General features: G+C 45.0%; 2 protein-coding genes across 3 annotated transcripts; one reads left to right on the top strand and one right to left on the bottom strand.

Annotated features, from left to right (window-relative positions):
* The first annotated feature begins 17 nt into the window (after positions 1–17).
* Positions 18–2892, top strand: LOC112266683 (fukutin-related protein). Of its 2 annotated transcripts, XM_024444369.2 has the most exons (3): positions 18–346; positions 946–1105; positions 1179–2892. In XM_024444369.2, exon 3 carries the CDS (start codon positions 1190–1192, stop codon positions 2705–2707), a length of 1518 nt encoding a protein of 505 aa, XP_024300137.1. In that variant the 5' UTR covers positions 18–346; positions 946–1105; positions 1179–1189; the 3' UTR covers positions 2708–2892. The 2 variants fall into 2 exon arrangements, with proteins under 2 accessions (XP_024300137.1, XP_024300136.1); XM_024444368.2 differs by having other exon boundaries at positions 946–2892.
* Positions 2893–6567: 3675 nt separating this feature from the next.
* On the bottom strand, positions 6568–18732 carry LOC112266682 (neutral amino acid transporter B(0)). The gene is made up of 8 exons (XM_024444366.2): positions 18024–18732; positions 12283–12325; positions 11760–11828; positions 11452–11618; positions 10922–11155; positions 10515–10709; positions 10104–10238; positions 6568–9888 (listed from the first exon to the last, which is right to left on the bottom strand). The coding sequence occupies exons 1-8, from the start codon at positions 18551–18553 to the stop codon at positions 9651–9653; spliced, it is 1611 nt and encodes a 536-aa protein (XP_024300134.1). The 5' UTR covers positions 18554–18732; the 3' UTR covers positions 6568–9650.
* Between the last annotated feature and the right edge of the window lie 745 nt (positions 18733–19477).

The raw sequence follows: 19477 nt of genomic DNA, 5'->3' as shown, positions 1-19477 counted from the left end.
GAGCTAAGAGCAAATCTACTACAGGGGGGGGGGGTCGTTTTTTCCCCTCCTCTCTCCCGTTACAGTAACCAGGGCCGTCGCTTCCTGCCATATTGTGATCTCACGCAAGCTTCCTGTGGTCGTTTCCAAAACAGCAAAGCAAGGGTATAACGTTACAGACCGCGGTGTTGATAATAATCTAAAACTCCCAGTGTATGAACACTTTTTTAGTTTATTTGTCAGTATAACATTCATATTTTACACTGTCAGTAAGCGCTATTGCACAGGTGGTGTCTCCGTGTTTGTGCTTGGCTCAGCCACCTTTCCACACAGCGAGCGAATTCGATGTAACGCTCCGCGCATTATGGTTTGTATGCTGTTTCATTCTAACGAGTTGGAGAATGTTAGGCAATATAACGGGGAGAACGTGATTCACATTGGAAGACAAACGAGTCCTGCATATGAAGCGTTTATAGGGGTCATTTTGTGTGGTGGTCTTTATGAAATGATGGAGAATGGTTGCATAGAAGCCATGCAGTATAGGTGTAGTCTACTGTCAGCATTACATTGACAGCATAAAAAGTACATTGCATGATGCAGACACAGTTCTAGCTACTGGAAATGTGGTAGTATTGCTGTAGCAATACTTGACAGCCTACGGTAGCAATTCTAGAAGGGAGCATAGGCCTATACTTACACGGAGCATCAATTTGAAGCATCTCTGTGGCTCATTTTGGCTGTAATTTATAGTTACGGTTACAATCTAGGTCAAAGTATTGGCCGAAGAGAACTAGGGCAATCCAGTCCATGTATGGGAGACACACTGCACCTAGTCCCTTGACGTTTGAATATAATGTAATAAACTAGACTACAGCCTCTAAAGCCTATCACAGCCATCTGAAGTGCTTTAGAAACCCTTTTTTTTAAGGACTCATTTTATATTCCTGTGTTTTCTGTGTATTTCAGCTATTCCAGCAGCTGGCCATTACTCTTCCGATGCACATAGGCTGTAGCTCTTTACTGATGGGGTCCTGATGTTTATGGACAGGCTTTCTGAATAGAGAGCTCCATCCTATACCTTCTCCTTTCCCTGAGCCAGACGAGCGCAGCAAGAGGTGCCATGCGGGTGAGTTTCTGCCAGGGCCTTCTGACTGGAGCCATCGCTCTGAACCTGCTCATCCTCTACTATGTGTCCCAAGCCCAGCAGCAGATGATGGAGAAACGCCGGGACCCAGGAAGGGGCTCCAGGAAGGCTGCCTTACCTGCTACCGGGCTGGAGGGCGGCATGGGGGGCCTGGTAGTGGTTGGCGCGGGGATGGTTGGAGCTGGAGGTGTCGGGGGAGAGGGGAACAGCCACGGCCCTCGTGTGACTGTCCTCCTACGGGAGTTTGAGAATTTTGAGAACTACGTCGGTGATGTGGCACGCTCCTTCCTGCACCAGAGACCTGAGCTGCCCTTCCTGGCTGTGTCTGACACCCCGCCCTACCCCCCTCTGTCTCTCCCCGAGGGGGCCCGTCTCCTGGTGCTCTCCCCCAGCCCCGAGCAGCCTCCGCAGGCCCACCGGCCAGAGTTCCACGTTCAGACAGAGTTTGTGCTGCTGGTGCCTGACGGGGTGGAGCTGGAGCAGGGCCGAGCTGTGGAGAGGCTGATCCGGGAGCTGGAGGGGGAGGGCGGGGGGCCCGTGAGGCTGGTGGCTTCCCCAGTGTTGGCACGCTCGACCGTTCAGTGCCTGCACCTGCGGGTCAGCCTTAGAGAGTGGACGGCCACCTATTCCACAGCAGCGTCTGGGACCAGTGGTAGCGTGTGTACAGCCCTTCGGGGGGACGTGGTGGTCCTCATCCGCTCCGAGGACCTCTTCAACCTGTCTGTCCCACTGGGGAGGCCCCTGCTGCCCTCACTCTTCATCCAGACCTCCCTGCATGGCTGGAAGGTCAAGCTCCTGGAGAGCCCCTGCTTCTCCCCCAGCCACCGGCCTCTCTTCAGCTCAGCCCACAACCAGTGGAAGGCCGACAGCCATCTGAAGGAGGCCACTAGCCGGCTGATGAGGAACTTTGGGCTGAAGCGTCTGCTACTGGCTGATGGGAAGGAGCAGTGGCACGGCTGTGGGAAGGAGACGGAGCGTTGCTTCGGTACGGTCCGGGACGACACCCCTGAGTACCTGTACCTGGAGCGCTGGACACCTCCCTGCTGCCTGCGCGCCCTCCGCGAGACCACCAAGTATGTGATCAACATCCTGGAGAGCTCCGGGGTGCGCTACTGGCTGGAAGGAGGCTCCCTGCTGGGGGCGGCCCGCCACCAGGACATCATCCCCTGGGACTATGATGTGGACCTGGGCATCTACCTGGAGGACGTGCCCAACTGTGACTACCTGAAGAACCTGGACTCTGGTTCTCTGGTGGATGCTAACGGCTATGTGTGGGAGCGGGCAGTGGAGGGGGACTTCTATCGGGTGCAATACAGCGAGGCTAACCACCTCCATGTGGACCTGTGGCCCTTCTACCCGCGGAACGGCGTCATGACCAAAGACACGTGGATGGAGCACAAGCAGGATATGGAGTTCCCCGAGCACTTCCTGCAGCCGCTGGTGCCGATGCCTTTCGCCGGCGTCACCGCCTACGGCCCGAACAACCACCGCGCCTTCCTGGAGCTCAAGTTTGGGGAGGGGGTCATCGAGAACCCCCAGTACCCCAACCCTGCCAAGAAGAGGCTGGATAGGAGCAGGCTGTGAAGGAGGGGTGTGGCTGGGACCTTTGGAGCTTTCATGTGGCCCAACAAAAGGACAACGATTCGAGCCACAACCCAAAACATATACAGTTGAAGTCGGAAGTTTACATACACCTTAGCCAAATACATTTAAACTCAGTTTTTCACAATTCCTGACATTTAATCAGAGTAAAAAATCCCTGTCTGAGGTCAGTTAGGATCACCGCTTTATTTTAAGAATGTGAAATGTCAGAATAATAGTAGAGAGAATTATTTATTACAGCTTTTATTTCTTTCATCAGATTCCTAGTGGGTCAGAAGTTTACATACACTCAATTAGTATTTGGTAGCATTGCCTTTAAATTGTTGAACTTGGGTCAAACATTTCAGGTAGCCTTCCACAAGCTTCCCACAATAAGTTGGGTGAATTTTGGCCCATTCCCCCTGACAGCTGGTGTAACTGAGTCAGTTTTGTAGGCCTCCTTGCTTGCACACGCTTTTTCAGTTCTGCCCACAAATGTTCTATAGGCTTGAGGTTAGGGCTTTGTGATGGCCACTCCAATAACTTGACTTTGTTGTCCTTAAGCCATTTTGCCACAACTTTGGAAGTATTGCTTGGGGTCAATGTCCATTTGGAAGACCAAGCTTTAACTACCTGACTGATGTCTTGAGATGTTGTTTCAATATATCCACAATTTTCTCTTCTCATGATGCCATCTATTTTGTGAAGTGCACCAGTCCCTCCTGCAGCAAAGCACCCCCTCAACATGATGCTGCCACCCCCGTGCTTCACGGTTGGATTGGTGTTCTTTGGTTTGCAAGCCTCCACATTTTTCCTCCAAACATAACGATGGTCATTATAGCCAAAAAGTTATATTTTAGTTTCATCAGACCAGAGGACATTTCCCCCAAAAGTACAATCTTTGTCCCCATGTGCAGTTGCAAACCGTAGTCTGGCTTTTTTTATGGCGGTTTTGGAGCAGTGTGTTCTTCCTTACTGAGCGGCCTTTCAGGTTATGTCGTAATAGGACTGGTTTTTACTGTGGATATAGATACTTTTGTACCTGTTACCTCCAGCATCTTCACAAGGTCCTTTGCTGTTGTTCTGGGATTGATCATCTCTAGGAGGCAGAACGCTTCTCCTTCCTGAGCGGTATGACGGCTGCGTGGTTCCATGGTGTTTATACTTGCGTACTATTGTTTGTACAGATGAACGTGGTACCTTCAGGCGTTTGGAAATTGCTCCCAAGGATGAACCAGACTTGTGGAGGTCTACAATTCTTTTTCTGAGGTCTTGGCTGATTTCTTTGGATTTTAACATGATGTCAAGCAAAGAGGCACTGAGTTTGAAGGTAGGCCTTGAAATACATCCACACTTCCAATTGACTCAAATTATGTAAATTAGCCTATCAGAAGCTTCTAAATCCATGACGTCATTTTTTGGAATTTTCCAAGCTGTTTAAAGGCACAGTCAACTTAGTGTATGTAAACTTCTGACCCACTGGAATTGTGCTACAGTGAATTATAAGTGAAATAATCTGTCTGTAAACAATTGTTGGAAAAATTACTTGTCATGCACAAAGTAGATGTCCTAACCGACTTGCCAAAACTATAGTTTGTTAAGAAGAAATTTGTGGAGTGGATGAAAAACAAGTTTTAATGACTCCAACCTAAGTGTATGTAAACTTCTGACTTCAACTGTACCTACATGACAGGTCAATTGGAGACTCCTTGCAGAGGTCCATTATTCTGTATAAGCTGTAAGTTAAGTATAGAGACAAAGTATTTACACATTCAAAACGGTATTCTGGTGCACATCATTTTCCGGTACATACATGACCAGGTATTTAGTAAGAAATGACATGGTAAAATGGTAATTACACAGTAATTATATCAATTATTTTCATCTTTTTGGGGGGGTACCATTAAGTACAAGGTGGTTATCAATTGTTTTGATTTTTCTTTTAAAATAGTACCAGGAAGTATTAGCTATTATTACCACATAGTTTCCTAGTTATTTTCAGGTGCTCAAAGTGCTACCAGATATCCAATGGCATATCCACCACAACATCAGCTGCTGTTAAGCAATATCTGACACAATCAGTGTCAATACCTGTGTTATTATTGATGTCATGAATATAAATGTGTTGGTCAATTCTGTCCTAAAGCTAACGACATATTTCATGGAGTACATGTGCGGATATGTTGCACTGATGCACTTTCTTATTTGAGATTTGTGCACTTCGTGTTCAGTGTATGACTTTTGACCTTTTGAACTGTCGACTGATGCCACCGGGTAGGCCTTGGCATGTTCCATCAGCTTGCCGATTATGGCCGTCCCATTTCCCAGTGGTAAAATGAGGAGCTTTCTCTTCAACTCTGACTTGGATATTCACCTGAGGCCTTGGATAAAGCTCTATCAGTCCATGCGGGCGCATTCAAATCCCAGGTATGAATTATGAAACTATCCACTAGTTTATCCAATATTCTAAATTAAATGTGTGTATGTGTGTCATCTGTTGAGTGTTGCTGTCACATTTGTGTCCTGCCTTGACTGGAATGTTAAAAGTCATCTGAATTGTGAGTGAAAGACTGATGTCTAGTAGGTGCCACTTGTTGTGCTTGACCTGTCATTTTACAAGTGAGGAAAAAGGCTCAAAACTCACCAGCACACTAACCAGAATTTTGCTGTCAATCTGTGTCACTTTTTCATGGACTGAAAAAAAAAGAATTATAACATCACTGTTATTTGTGTTTCGTCATTTGAGGTGTATGGCTTTGATGAGACAGCTTTGTATACATTCCAGTTTTTCAGGAATCATTTAAGAAATTCATTTACCAGGAGGGCCTAAAGCTTTCTTTGGTTTTGACAAAAATAGCAGGATTTAGTATGCAACTCCCCTGTCTCACCAGCAGGTGGCAGAAGAGCCTTAACATTTGCACAGTCTCCTTGGCCATGTCTAGCCACCTCTGAATGAGAGGCGGCATGTAGTGGACATTGAATGGGTAACTTATGAATATTGCTGTGGTAAAGTCACTAGCTGCAAAATCCCCCTGACAAAATCTATCCAACTAAATTGCATTTCTGAATCCTATATTGATAAGCTAAATACAAGAACACCAGAACACACTTCAGTGTACTCAATATACCTCCGTCTTCTTTCTTTCCCTCAGGATGTAAAGTAGAACCGTTGGCTGAATTCAATTGGGAGGGGTGTAAAGTTACATTGCTAACAGAAGAACAATGATCAGGTCTAATAGGAGACCCAGGAATGTCACTGTAGTACAATTGACCCTAAATGTTCCCTGTTGTAAAACCTAATGCCAGCCATTCTTCCACTGACAGAAGGGGCCATATAGCGCTGAACCTCATGAAACCCCTCAGCGCCGGTTAGTGTGGGACCCAGGTGGGCGATGTAATATTGTAATGTTGGTGACTGCATTTTGTGTGTGTTGGGAAAGTCTGAAGTTCCATTAGAATGAATAGGAGGACATTCTTTTACAGGCCTCTCCGTCAACACCTCGTGGAGGCTGGATGCAGTACCAGGTAGTCTGTGTAATGTGTTCGTTCATGGGCATCGCCAGTAACTACTACCTAACAAACATGTCTTGTCTGGAGGGCCTATTCACAATGTGTCATATATATTGTGTACAAAATGCAATAGACTGACTAGGTGAATGCAGGTGAAGCTATCATATCCCTTATTGATATAACTTGTTAATAAAATCAATTTCGAATCAGTGAAGATGAAGGAGACGGGTTACAGAAGGATTTTTAAGCTTTGAGACAATTGAGACATGGATTGTGTATGTGTGCCATTCTGAGTCCCATCCACCATCACCACACATATCTGTACACACGCTGACTCACAAACACAAACGTGGTGACGTCACTCCGAAGACCCTGTGGAATGATACGCATTTATTTACAGCATTGCATAAAAAGACAGCAGGGAGAAAAGGCTACGGAACCAAAAGGTGGCATCAAAAGTGGTTTTGCAATATAAAAATATATGTTTACATCTGAAAAATAGGATGCTGCGCCTTCAAGACAATTGTTCCAAACGAGATATCAACCTGGCTGATACAGTAAACTGTATTTTTGTAGCCTTCTTTTTGCAAACTATCCCCGGTAACCAGCATATTGCTAGTATGTCCACTATTTAAGGTTTAACTTTGTAAATCACTGTCCCTAAAATAAATAAGCTCAGAGAATAGATTGATAGTCGATTTTTTTTTTTTTTTTTTTTTTGCTCAGGAAAATGGTTGTCAACGTAAATGTTGAACTGGAACTCAAGTAACAGGCCAAGTAAATGCTTCTACTTCGAAAGTGCTAAACCGTGCTCGCGCAAATGCGGTTTCGCCGCACGTTTTCAGGCGGCTCGTTGCGTTGTTCTCGGGCAAGTCTTCATTGTCAAGCCTCGGATGATGTCGGTGAAGGCTGGATAACCGGAGAACTGATTCAAGCCCTACGAATAGGGGGCGTATCATTTCAATATAGGCGGTGAGGTTAGGAAACCAAATCTTCAGGGAAAAGGTGAGGAATTGTTCAAGCTAGAATCCTTAGTTGCTACATACATTTTCGGACGTATAAAGTAATTACACAGTGTACCCATTGATTCTTGACGAATATAACTTAGAAATGCTCATGAGCTTAGTTCAACTGTTGAACCCCAAAATAAAAGCTTTGTATACTCCAAACTAAGTATTTGTAGACAAACACTGTACAGCCTCAAAACATAGTTTAAACTATCATTTTGATATAATGGATGGTCAGTCCTTGCCTACTCTTGCTTCGAATTGATCCAGGTCCATCCCTCAGCTTTTGAACCAAAACACAGGCAGTGACAGACACAGTATGGATTTCCTCTCAGCGGTATGGACTGACCCTATCAACGCTGGATGGATGGGTATTACAAATGAGCGGACCACAGGACACATTGTCTGAACAGACTGTATGAACTAACCGCAACGGGGAAAGAGCCGAACAGAAGTAGTAGGTACATACGCACACAAACAAATAACCGTTGGACAAAAGAAAAATCTTTTGAGAATAAAAAGCTATTACCAAACAATTATTAAAACATCAAATAACTAGCAAAAATACACTAAAATAATTGAAATAAGTGCAAAAATATATTTTTTAAAGATGTGCCAATGGTTTCGGTAAGGGACATGGTTCACTTGACGAAGGGAAGCCGGTTTGGAGACAATTTTAAAACGGTAGAACAGACACAAAAAGAGGATAAAGTCAGAGTATGTTCCTACTTGCCTCTTCTGCTTTGGAGACCATTAAAATCAATTAAATAAAACACAAATTGATTAATGGCTTACAGCCAATAACAATTGCTCTAAAAATACACTTTTGTCATAGAGACAATTTGAATTTCATAATTTCTTCCCTCTATAAATTCATTTGCCTCAGACTTACCCCACTCATCTTCCCACGCTTCTCCCGAAAGTCCTAAGCCCCAAAAAACATAGGACATGCAACCTCCTTACTGCGACCCCTATCCTAATGAGGGCACACGGAGTGCAACACCCATAGTATTAGCAACTAGAACGGACATGAACCTTCTTATCAAGGTCCAAAAGTCAGCCATGTTGGTCAACTACGTTTTGCCAGCGCTGTGGTAAGACAGTGTAAAACAAAAATGATTGATCTGCACTGTATGTGTGCATTAGCTATCTAGTTAGCAAGACAGTTTGAGGAATGATTCTATAAAAATAAAAAAATCTAATTAACTGAATATTCCATTTAAACAATACACAGTCAATCCACAGCCATACACTGGCTCAAATCAGTTGATGATAAGACCATAAATGCAACAAGTATTGATATTCTATCATATAATAGCACTTTCCAAGAAACCATAAATGTCTCAGATTTTGTTCTCTTTACATATATTTTAGAGGATATGTATACAGAAAAACCTGTATAATATATGTCAATAATTCAGGGTGACATTATTTCTATAGCACAATTTCTGATATCACATGCTTTACTTTTCCCCCCTGCCTGAGAAAAAGCAGGAAATGCATCACCTATGCCTCTACTGCCATTAATTCCAATTTAGACTGGTTTTGAATTTCTCCCTGACCAAGATGGCTGCCATTTTGTCCCATTATGGAACAGAGAGATTATGACATATCCTATTCAATTACTAGAGGGGGCTCTCTACGGCAACACCTCTCACACATTCTTGTAACATTGTAAAAAAAAGTTTGGACTGTGCAAAAACGGGAGATTGTAAGAACATGGGGGCCCTCTTGTGCTTGGCATAGACGCGAGCCCCGGACTGACTAATTGAAATGACACAGTAAGATGAGAAGCATTGAACAGAGGCCACATTAGTGTGTGTGATTTTACAGTGAGCTCGTGTCAGAAAGGTCCTTTTTCCCCCAGCAGTGGAACATCACTGAGGATTTAAACTTCATTTGGTGCATCTTATGTAACAACATAGGAATCTTCATCATCTACTCTCACAGAGTGCAGTGAGATAATTAGTGTAGGCTACTTCATACACAGAAAAACCATACTGTACATGGGAATAGATATAGAATACAGGGAGATATTTACCTCTTCAAGTCTGCCTGCTGTTATACATTGACAAAAATATTTAAAAAGAGAGGAAGTCAAGGCCAGCTCTTCTGAACCAAAGCAGAAATAAATAAAACATTTAAAAATTGGAGGCAAAGGATTCCAAACTAGAGTCCTTATAAAAATCAATGAAAAAAAAAAAAAGTTCACGTTAAAATCTGAACAGCCTCTGTTCACGCTCTCCTTCCCCCTCCCCCCAACCTGGATTGAAACTCTCTTAGAAAGAGAAGACACAAGGAGAGGAATCGTCTATGAATGGAAGTCAGAAAAGGTCCTCTCCCCTCCTTTCTGCATGAGGGGGTCACGTATGGAGAGGCTAGATTGAGGGGTCAAACGGAGGGTCATCGATGACACTGCAGTGAACCATCTACATGATGGACTCTTTCTCAGAGCCGCGAGCCGCCGCCTTCTCGTCGCCCGCACCCCTGCTCTCCTTCTCCCCGATGAGGGGCGAGTGCTCAGGCACGGCGGGCGTGTCATCCTCCATCTTCACCTCGTTTAGCCCCTCCCCCTCCTCGGGCTTGGCAGAGCGGTCCACGTACCACTGTAGCAGCCCGGCTCCGAAGGCGTCGCCCTCCACGTTCAGAACGGTGCAGGTACGGTCACTGGAAACAAGAGAAATTGTCCGATCACAGTTAAACCAAACCAAACCCGGATTCTTCCACCGTATCCATAACTACGTCATGTCAATGCTGTGTCAAGTGTGTGAAGCAGACAAAAACGGTCATGGCTGTTATTACATGTATACGACAGCATTATAGAGGCCTTGACGGATGGAGGAGTTGTTCCAATAGAACTGCAGTCAACACGAGGTACTCACACGAGCCAGTCGACGGCGAGGATGAGGGAGATGTCGTTGGTGGGCAGTCCCACTGCCTCCAGGATGATGGCCAGCGTCAGCACGCCCCCAGCGGGGATCCCTGCTGCTCCCACACTGGACGCCGTGGCTGTCACTCTGACAGAGGGCAGGGGGAGGGGGCACGGGGAGAATTAGTCACTCAAGAGCACAGCGTTTCCTAAAACTCGGCCTAGCAAGTTTGACCCAAGGTTTATTACAAGTCTGTTTTGTACATGTGAGTGTGTGTATATGTTTTGTACATGTGAGAGATATATATATATATATATACACACTGTAGCTACTACATTTCAGTGTGCTCCGCTTCACCCAACACAACTGCCACTCTGAATCGGACTGGATTGAATCAAACGGACTAGAGGGAGCGAGACTCACAGGATGGTGAAGACTTGGATGAAGTTGAGCGGGATGCTGTTGAGCTGAGCGATGAAGACGGCCGCCACACACTGGAAGAGCGCTGCACCGTCCATGTTCACTGTGGCCCCGATGGGCAGAATGAAACGACTGATGTGCTTCGACACACCGTTGTTCTCCTCCACACACTTCATCATCAGGGGCAGGGTGGCAGAGCTGAGAGAGAGAGAGAGAGAGAAAGAGGGAGCGTGTGAGGGGCTAGTCGTATATTAACTGGTGACATGTTACATAGCATTGGAATAGTTGTATTTGAACTGCAGAGTAATGGAGTTGAGCGTTTTTGGCACGGTATAAGAGCAACACTGGTATAAGAGTAATTAAGGCTTACCATCAACTCTAGTATGGTGATCTAGTGACTACAACCGTACCTGGAGCTGGTTCCAAAGCCGGTGGCCAGAGCGGTGAAGATGCCCCACAGGAAGGTGTAGGGGTTCTTGCGGGTGATGATAAAGTATATGCCCGGCAGGACCAGCAGGCCGTGGACGGCGTGGCCAATGATACAGCAGGCGATGTACTTGCCCAGGCTGGCAAACAGCGTTCCCACGTCCTCCATCTCCACGATCTTCCCTGCTACCAAGAACATGATTCCAAGGGGGGCATACCTGGAGAGGGGGGTTACCGTTGTGAATTTGTAAAGACGCAAATACAATAAAAGTACGCAAATGATCATTTAAATTTTTTTTTTTTTAAAGTATCAATATTACCACGTGATGCTAGTACCAATACAACAGTGACTTTGGGCCCTTGAAAAACGCAACTGAAATACCATATTATTATCCTAAAAATTACGAGTTGACATGTGAAAGATAACAAACGCGGGGTGGCAAAACTCATATCACGCGTGTGTCCCCTCCCACATCTATTCCCGACAGTGCTGCTGGGGAAAGGACTCCCTTACCACATGATCCAGGACACCAGCACCATGGTGGCCTCGTTGAAGGAGTTGAAGAACTTGATGAGGATCTCTCCCTCCTCTCCCAGCTTCCTCAGGGCCACACCAAACACTATGGCAAACACCACCAGTCCTAGGATGTTCATACCGTCTTGGTCTGTGCCAAAGGGAACCTAAACACACGCAATATTTCAGGTCAGTGTGACTGATGCCTTCTAGACACGTTCAAACTGTCAACAGCCGTAGGTATTAGAAAGTCAAATGTGACAGCCTATATAGATTTCCAACTCATTTTGGCATTTTAGTCTACTCGCCTTCTCAACTGTGATGTGGGGCAAGCCATTAGTGCCATTCTTGGTCACAAACTTGTAGCTGGTAGCGTACTGCAGACAGAGAAGAATTGTTCATTAGGTCACTGATGAAAGACCTGTTCTGTTTAGTTAATTATGTGGATCCCCCCGAAAAAAACCTTAAAAAGGAATAATCCACACACATACGTATTTGTTTAATGAGTCCACTGTTAATACAGTCCCAACACGTTTTACATGTCAGCCATCAATTTGTCAAGATATAGGACTTTCAAAAAGAAAATTGTAACTTGCTACATCACCATGGTGACGTGTTTTGTGGTAAATCACAATTTGATTTTTGAAAATTCCAGATCTTGAAAACTTGATTGCGGACATGCAAAACATGTTGGGACTGTATCAACAAGTGGACTAACGGGGGGGTGGGGGGGGGGTACCAAAAGATAGTTTGAGTGGATTATTCCTTCAAGTCTCGGTTACTCTCACCCTCGCTCGTACTATTATACGTGTGGTGCAGGAGGATACTCACAGACTGAAAGGCAGCAGACACCAAGTTAGAGGGGAAGATGTTTCTGGAAGAGAGAACAAGAGACACATTCAGTACACTACACAGGCACCAGCTATGCTTACAGTGACCCTAATGATGATCAGAAACCACAGCTAGAAACTAAAATGTTGGGGTTTACTGTAAGCGAAACATTCAGTCAATTCAGTGCGGAGGGTGCTAGTGCAGGTGTGTGACAGCCAGGGCTAAAAATGTATTTTGTTAGCCAGGGCTAAAAATGTATTTTGTTAGCCAGGGCTAAAAATGTATTTTGTTAGCCAGGGCTAAAAATGTATTTTGTTAGCCAGGGCTAAAAATGTATTTTGTTTTCTGGTGAGTAACAGTATACATGCAGTCCTGTGCCCTTTAGTGTGCTACAAGAGGTAGAAGTTGCCATGAGACATTCACCTACAGTCACAGTTAAGGATTCAAGCTTTAACCATTTAAGTTGGAAAACTCATTTGAAACCAGAACTAAGCTTTCTTCGCGCCTCATAGCTCAAAAGCTATGGGATGGGGCTGAAGAAATGTATCCACTCAAATGCATACAGAGCTATGGATGCAAGAACTGACCAGTTTTAACCATGCTTTGAGTCTATTCAGTGTTTGTTTACATTTACGTTGTAAAACACGCTTATATTTGAGTTTCTGCTGGGGTACACCCACTGAACTAAACTCATGAGGAATGTATAAATGAAATTCTTCAAGAATCAAATAGATATATCATTCCAAAAATGGAATTTGGGAAAGGTAAACTGATCCTAGGTCTGTGACTAAAAAGGTAAAACCCACGGGATACAACCACTAACTGAACTCCTTGTTCTAACGTCTAAGCGATCTTTCCAGGATGCCTTTATGCTAACTCGATGCCTATAACCTTGGACACAAAACACCTCACGAGGGAGCCAACCACGAGTGATGAGGAAATAGCAGGGAGCGTTTCAGTGTTTTAATCCTCCAACTGCCCCCAGAACTGTTGCTGCTGGGATTACAGGTACAAACCAAGACCTGCCAAGAGGGGTGGGCAGATGACTACAATACAGTACACACCTCAGTGGACTTGCTGTACCACCCCTCAAAGCCACATACTGGCGAACATAGTGGGAAACTCTCCTCAGAGCACTAAGCCCCCCCCCCCACCCTTCCCTCTTAGTCAACCTCCATATGGATTTAGAGTAATGAGGGATTAACTTCTTTCATGTTTTTATCCTGTACCTCTTTCTGACCTGAACACATGCCGGGCGGGACAGGAAACAATGCATTGTGGGATTTAAGCGGTCGCACCATGTGACCGAGGATAGAATAACTCGAGACAGAAGTTGCCCTGAAACCATATTTTTAGGAAGGTGACCTGTATCAGTAACAAATCCTGTCAATTCAACAACGACAAAAATCTATTTCCATGGGTTGTTGCAGGACCTGGTCAAACCGCTCTGTCGCTCTGGATGGGAGTGAAGCATCCCGCGCAAACAGGAAGTAAAGACGTTAACGTGGCTGTCCGATTTTCCCCCTGACGCCCCGAGCAGCACAACAGTCTGCCCGCCCAAAACTCACATCTCAGTTTATATTTAGTAACAGGCTGACTCCGCCTACCCCCTCCATTTCCCTATTTATTCTTCCTGTTATGCCGTGTCATGACAACCCAATGCCACCACAGCCATTAGAGCTAAATTAGCATAGCCACAGCTAGAATAGATGGAAAAAGAGAACAAACAGGGCTACAGGTGTAAGCCTAATACACACTCTGACACGTACAGACACACCCTAAAAACAAAAAAAACATTCTGTGTGGCAGCCGTACCTATGCCAAAGACCCAAGGAAGGCTTCTCTCGTTTCCAGACATTGTGAATCACCAGTCCCGACATTCTCTGCATTCTTATTCAGAAAGTCACTGCCTTGTTCCTTCCCTACCACAGTCCTACAGAGATCCCTAATTGAGGCGCTCCCTCCTCTCAAAGAGAGACTCTGTCCATGAACACTAAACTACTGTGAATGTGCAACAGCACTCATTTAAAAACATTAACCCCTCTCGGACAGAGTCCACTTTTGGAATGCGATGTGCGCAGACGCCATCCGTCTCCATGTCATATTACTGCAAAAGTTCTGCAGTTGACATTTTGCAATCATTGCTGTGTACACACTTGCGTAACAGCAAGTTGATACTGCATTTGCATATCGGTGTTTAGATTTACATCCCCATGGGGTTTGAGTAATGAGCAAAAGGGTCACAACGACACAGCGTGCCTGATCTTCTGGGTACACGTGGAGCATGGTGATGGGCGTGTCATGTTTACAACCTACTGGGTGGCGTAGACCTCAGCCATTCAGTGTTGTTGACATGTCGCTTTTATGGCCACCCGAGACCGCCTCTACCTGGTCAAACCGGATCTGCGACTGCGTGTGAAACGTGGCAACCATTACGGCGGCATCTTATTTACATACCAGTGTGAAAACACACCCCATCCTGGACCTCTCTAGACCTATGAGAACCCATGGGTCCCTCCTGGCTGTACGTGGCTAACTGACGCAGATGGTAGACACCATTGCAGTCACTCCTGAAATACTGCTCAGGAAGGTGAGCTAAATGCCACAGAGACAGAGAGAGAGAGCAGGGAGGAGGGGTGGGAGGGGCAGGCCAGTGAGGGTGGCTGATGCAACACGCCTGATACCTTACCTCCACCTTTCTTTGTCCTGAAGCGGTATTAACATGATCCCCCATTCAAATCAGAATGAATAGTACTACTGCCCTTCTCTCTGGCTCTTAATGCCGTCTACATATGAACAGCTACGACCCGTTGTCCTGTATGTTTGTCTCGGTGTTTCGTCTCAGGGTTAGACTAACAAGTACAACACTGCCTGCATAGGGGCACCTGTGAACAAAGCACTGAACTGACAAGTGGGAAAGCAAATGGATGAAAGCCAGGTGGAGATAAGCAGTGGAGGCTGCTGAGGGGAGGGAGAGCTCATAATAAAACGGCTGAAACGGAGCAAATGGAATGGCATCAAAACCATGTGTGATGTGTTTGACCCCATTCCACTAATATTGCTCTAGCGATTACCACAAGCCTGTCCTACCAAATGAATGTGCCACCAGCCTCCTGTGGAGATAAGATAAGGTAAGCAAAGTATAACAGGAAGTGAAGGGGAGTGAGGGGTTATCGTGCCCGGTCGGGAAATTTGATGCCTTGTTCCTCTTCAGTTGGTTTATGACCTTTATTTAACCTCAGGACCGGTTTAAGCCAGTAAGTTATTGAGGTCATTTGTAACTACGAGAACCTGCCACAACTTTTTGTGATATTGTGTTCATATGTACGCGAGAGAACGGAGGAGAGCGAGAGGGAGTGAAAGACAGTGTGTGCGAGCGTGCGTGCTTTAAAGGGCTTCTCGTTTTTTCCGCTGTAGTGAAGCGCTCCTCAGCCCGGCTTGTTGCCAAAACGGGAACCCGAAAGAGAGTGGTCACTTCAAATGAGCCACACAATTAACCATCATCCTTTGTGGCCTGTGTGTGTCCTCACGAAACTGACAACCTTTCTCATTGATTCCCTGCCGAGAGCCACGCGCATCCGAGAAAGACTGATTCAATGTATTTATTTTTTAATATCAAAATGGCGCACAATGTATTAGAAACGAGTGGATTCCTTATGCGTTGGACTGGGAAGGAGAGACCACCCAGGTTTCAACTTGTAGATCCTATTATGCAAGAGAGAGTTATGTCATAATGACAACTATAGGTTAAGGAATTACAATCCCATTCATAGAAAGATTATAAATTAACAATATTCATTGCCCCAATACCCCCCACTCGTGTAATCTGGCTTTAACGGTTTTCCTGGACCGGGATCTAGGGATCTGGACTCGATGGAGGTTGATCAATGAATTGAGGTTTAGAGGTCACCCACAATGCTGGACCAGGAGGAACAGAGCAACTGACCGACCAAAAAAAAAAAAAAAAAAAAAAATCATTTATAAACGATTTAAAGGTCGAGTATGAGGCTGTGTTTTTGGCTGCTTCCATCTGCCACAGAGCAAAATAGTAAATCTGCTTTGCAAGCAAGAATTGTTTTACAAGAAGTTGCTTGTGGAAACTGGCATCAACCCATACTAGGCTATATCAAGGAGTCTGGCTGCATGGCTTTAACTTAAAGAGAAGCATGTTTAGTGTCTCTTATGAACCCAAAGCAACAGACATGGGCCTAATTAAGGTTGCGTGAAGAATGGGCCTCCAACATGAATGTAAATAGCCTGAGGGGCTCTTTTTATAATGAAAAACCAGGAGAGCTTCTCTGTAGATGGAGCGTGGACTAGTCGCGTTTCTAATCCCACTCAAAACACAGGGTCCTTTAAATTCAGTTCAAGCTCGGGAGAATATGCCATTCTTTCTTATCCCATTGTGGCATAACACGTGAAAGGCTAAATGATTGGCAAGATGTTTAGGTTAAGACTCCTAACTAATCTAGCTTAATGACCTGATCTAGGACAGAGCGGTGGGCGGGAGTTGGGTCACATGGTTTGCTAGCTTCTTGTGGTAGCATGACCCCCCACCCTGTCAACAGTCACCGTCAGGGGTAACTATGTAAACGCAACCTGATGCTTTGGAACATCAGCGTATTAAGATGGGTTAAGACAACCAAGGTCCAGTAAATCATTTGTAAATCGTTTGTTTTAGGATATCGTAGTAGTAAGGGGCTCAATGCCACTGAATTTGCCACATTCGTAGGAGATTTTGAATATGGTGACCAACTGTTCACCACTTCCTTACTAAATCCAACGACATGGTGAGGTGTGTATGATGTGTATGATCATCGTGCTTGAGCCTTTTAGGGCACCAAAGCAGTAGAGGTGTACATTGTAATAAAACTAGAATACACAACCATCATTTTGCCCACTGATTCGGTTTGAACATCCATTACTGTTCATTGACTGGCAAGACAGCTAATGTAGAACAGTATTTCTTAGTGGGTCACCCCTAGGAATGGAAAAAAGTATTCTGAGCATAGGGTTTTTTCTTGGCGCACTGGGGTTGTGAAATGTTTCAGGAAAGTGTGCTTACAAGCAAAGACTGTGCAATCATTTCGTTGTCTGTCTGAGAACAGCATCATCCCTCTTTTTTTAAGTTGTTTTGTTTAAAGCATGACAAAGTGTGGGAAAAGTGTGGTAAACCAAGAAAGAACGGAATGTCCAAGATATCTTTCCTCATCTGGTGTTGACAGAGGCATAAATTACGATTTTATTTTCCGGGCGCACAGCAAACGGAACCCCGGCCGGTTGAGGAAACTGTGCCTTTATTAATGAACCTGGATGGCGCCAACAGTTCCAGAAAGAAGGACTGACAGTCCCCTCTTTCAAAATGTCAAGAGACCTTATTTGTACTGACCCAGCACGAGAGCACTGGCCAACAATTTTAAGACAAACTTGCAGTCAGACTGCTTGGCTCGGTTTTCTAATTCATATGCGGAAATGTATGCCTAATTTGGGAGATTAAAGCAACATCCCAAAGAACCCCACTCAAATTCAAACAGTGGGCTCATTAGCTTGCTGCTGGCTGAGGGTGTCTGCCACGTGTGTGCATTTAGTCACTGTGACAAATAAGAACGCCTACAAAACAAGGCAAGGTCGCAGCCACTTCACGTGAACGACCCCCCAAATGGCTATGTCACATCAGCCTCTCTGCCCATTTTGCTTAGCCTAAATCACCACCCTGCCACTGCCGGACAATTGAATCTCACCTGATCAGGTCCAAGAATGAGTCCACCACTTCTTTGGTCGGGGGCAGCTCGCCGTCATCCAACAAAATCGGCTTGGAGCCGGTGTTCGATCCGGGGGAGATGATGAACGCCATGATCACCCCGATTGCTGACGCAATTAAGGTGGTGACCAAAAAGAAGAGCATGGCCCAGCCGCCTAGCTTACCCAGGGCTTTGGGGTCGATGCTGGCCGCCCCGGACACCAGACTGCACACGACCAAAGGAATTATGATCATTTTCAGCAGCCGGATGAGCAGTTCACCAGGGAAACCCACATAGAGGATCTGTGTCCTGCTCAGCTCCATGTGGCGCACGCCAAGTCCGATGAACACCCCGATGATGACCCCGGCCACGGTGAGAATCACCAGAAAGTTGGCCATGACTAACCTCTTGATTTTCTCCGTTGTTGTCTCTTTGGAACACGTATTGTGGCCGAATCCGTTGGCTACCAGCTCATCTTGATGCGCCTCTCCGTTGGATGCCTTCCCCTCCATGTTGATATTTTCTGCCATTGTGCGCCCTGAGTGTATCTTAACACCTAAACAAAATAATTATATGGAGAGAGAAAATGATAGTCAAAGATTGTTTGATTAGCCGTTGGAGGTAATAATGAGCTTGTATTGTAGCGAAATGACTCCGGTGAGTTGCTGCGCCTCTCAGCCCGTAATTTATAACCCAACCAGCGCCGGAAAAATGTCCGGTAACGCCAAGTAGAGGGCGGGCTCATGCAAGTTGGTGACGTGCCCATTTCATTACCTATTCAAACAACCTTTCTTGGCCATCTGTCTTAATACCAAAATAATTCTAAAATCAAATAGAAGGGGAGCAATATCATCTTACATTTTCTAAACCATGACTGCACAAATAAAATAATTCAAATGGACAAATAAGTAAACACACAATGAGCAATTAAATCACGCATATTTTTCCTATTGATTGATAAATATGTTTCAATGACGAATGAAATTACATTTTAGCAATTAGAAGTACACTAAATGAACCTAGATCAGTGTATCTAAATCCTTCATTGTAGCCTTCATTGTAGCCTACCAATGCCCTAGATGACACGTTAGGGGTGGATTGCATCAGCATCAGTGATTCAACCTCTCGTTCACGCTCAGAAAAAATAAGTTGCGGTGAGGGTGAACAGGTGTACAAAAATATCAAAATACACATAATGTACCTTTCAAGGTACACATATCATCTCAATATAGAAGTTACAATCATCACACACTCAAAAACCTGCCCATCAGTATCATATTTCCCAGCATACTCTATTGCCAGTTGATTTTTTTTAGAATTGTTTGTTTCAATGTGTGTGTTTTTGCATGCACATAGATTGATTGATTTTATGCTACACAAAGACAAATAACATACATTTTTCGAAACTAATCCAATCCTTTACTGAGATGGTTGTTCCAGTTAAGATGGTTTTG

This window comes from Oncorhynchus tshawytscha, linkage group LG14 (genome assembly GCF_018296145.1).
Source record: "Oncorhynchus tshawytscha isolate Ot180627B linkage group LG14, Otsh_v2.0, whole genome shotgun sequence".
Taxonomy (NCBI): domain Eukaryota; kingdom Metazoa; phylum Chordata; class Actinopteri; order Salmoniformes; family Salmonidae; genus Oncorhynchus; species Oncorhynchus tshawytscha.
Note: the sequence above shows the minus strand (reverse complement) of the source record. Positions and strands in the feature narration are given on the sequence as shown.

What these genes read in the sequence shown, in the direction of transcription:
- LOC112266683 (XM_024444368.2), top strand. Translation starts at nt 1,100, where the DNA reads ATGCGGGTGAGTTTCTGCCAGGGCCTTCTGACTGGAGCCATCGCTCTG.
- LOC112266682 (XM_024444366.2), bottom strand. Translation starts at nt 18,553, where the DNA reads ATGGCAGAAAATATCAACATGGAGGGGAAGGCATCCAACGGAGAGGCG. An exon ending in TCATTCTTGGACCTGATCAG is followed by an intron (nt 12,326 to 18,023) that starts GTGAGATTCAAT and finishes TCTCTCTTCCAG; the next exon opens with AAACATCTTCCCCTCTAACT. An exon ending in CTGGTGTCCTGGATCATGTG is followed by an intron (nt 11,156 to 11,451) that starts GTAAGGGAGTCC and finishes CCCCCTCTCCAG; the next exon opens with GTATGCCCCCCTTGGAATCA.